The sequence below is a fragment of the Pterocles gutturalis genome, unplaced genomic scaffold (genome assembly GCF_000699245.1).
Source record: "Pterocles gutturalis isolate BGI_N339 unplaced genomic scaffold, ASM69924v1 scaffold40036, whole genome shotgun sequence".
Taxonomy (NCBI): Eukaryota; Metazoa; Chordata; class Aves; order Pterocliformes; family Pteroclidae; genus Pterocles; species Pterocles gutturalis.
This window is the reverse complement of record NW_010106859.1, coordinates 6,320-6,672: the sequence shown is the minus strand read 5'-3', so window position 1 is coordinate 6,672 and position 353 is coordinate 6,320. Positions and strand designations below refer to the sequence as shown.

At 64.3% G+C, this 353-nt stretch overlaps 1 protein-coding gene across 1 annotated transcript in view; it reads right to left on the bottom strand.

Annotated features, from left to right (window-relative positions):
• Window positions 1-99: 99 nt before the first annotated feature.
• LOC104472310 (serine incorporator 2-like) overlaps window positions 100-353 on the bottom strand; it is a gene marked incomplete at both ends in the record, with an annotated part of 1,410 nt that continues 1,156 nt past the window's right edge. The window contains one exon of the mRNA XM_010087921.1: window positions 100-237. Within this exon, the coding sequence (XP_010086223.1) occupies window positions 100-237 (138 nt within the window). The remainder of the gene's footprint in view (window positions 238-353) is intronic.

Sequence of the window (353 nt, the reverse complement as noted above, 5' to 3'; positions counted from 1 at the left end):
AGGCTGGAGCAGAGCCCCGCGTCCCCTCCAGCTCAGTGTCCCCCATCCCAGGATGAGCTCCCCCATCCCCAACCCCTGGGCGGTTCCGGCCGTACCCACCTGCGTACCAGCCCTTGGCGTGGCTCTCGCCCGCGTTGCGCAGCCACAGCTGGCTCCAGGAGTGGGCGAAGTCAATGAGGAGGACGAGCTGGATGAGGATGAAGAGGAAGGAGCCGACCACGCCGAAGTAAAACCAGACTTGAGGGGAGGAGACAAACCCAGTTAAGAGCAGGGAAAGCGGGACTTTGTCAGAGGGGCACCGGGCAGCAGGGACAGTGACTCCAGCCCCGAGCCGAGGATTAACCCCCAGATGC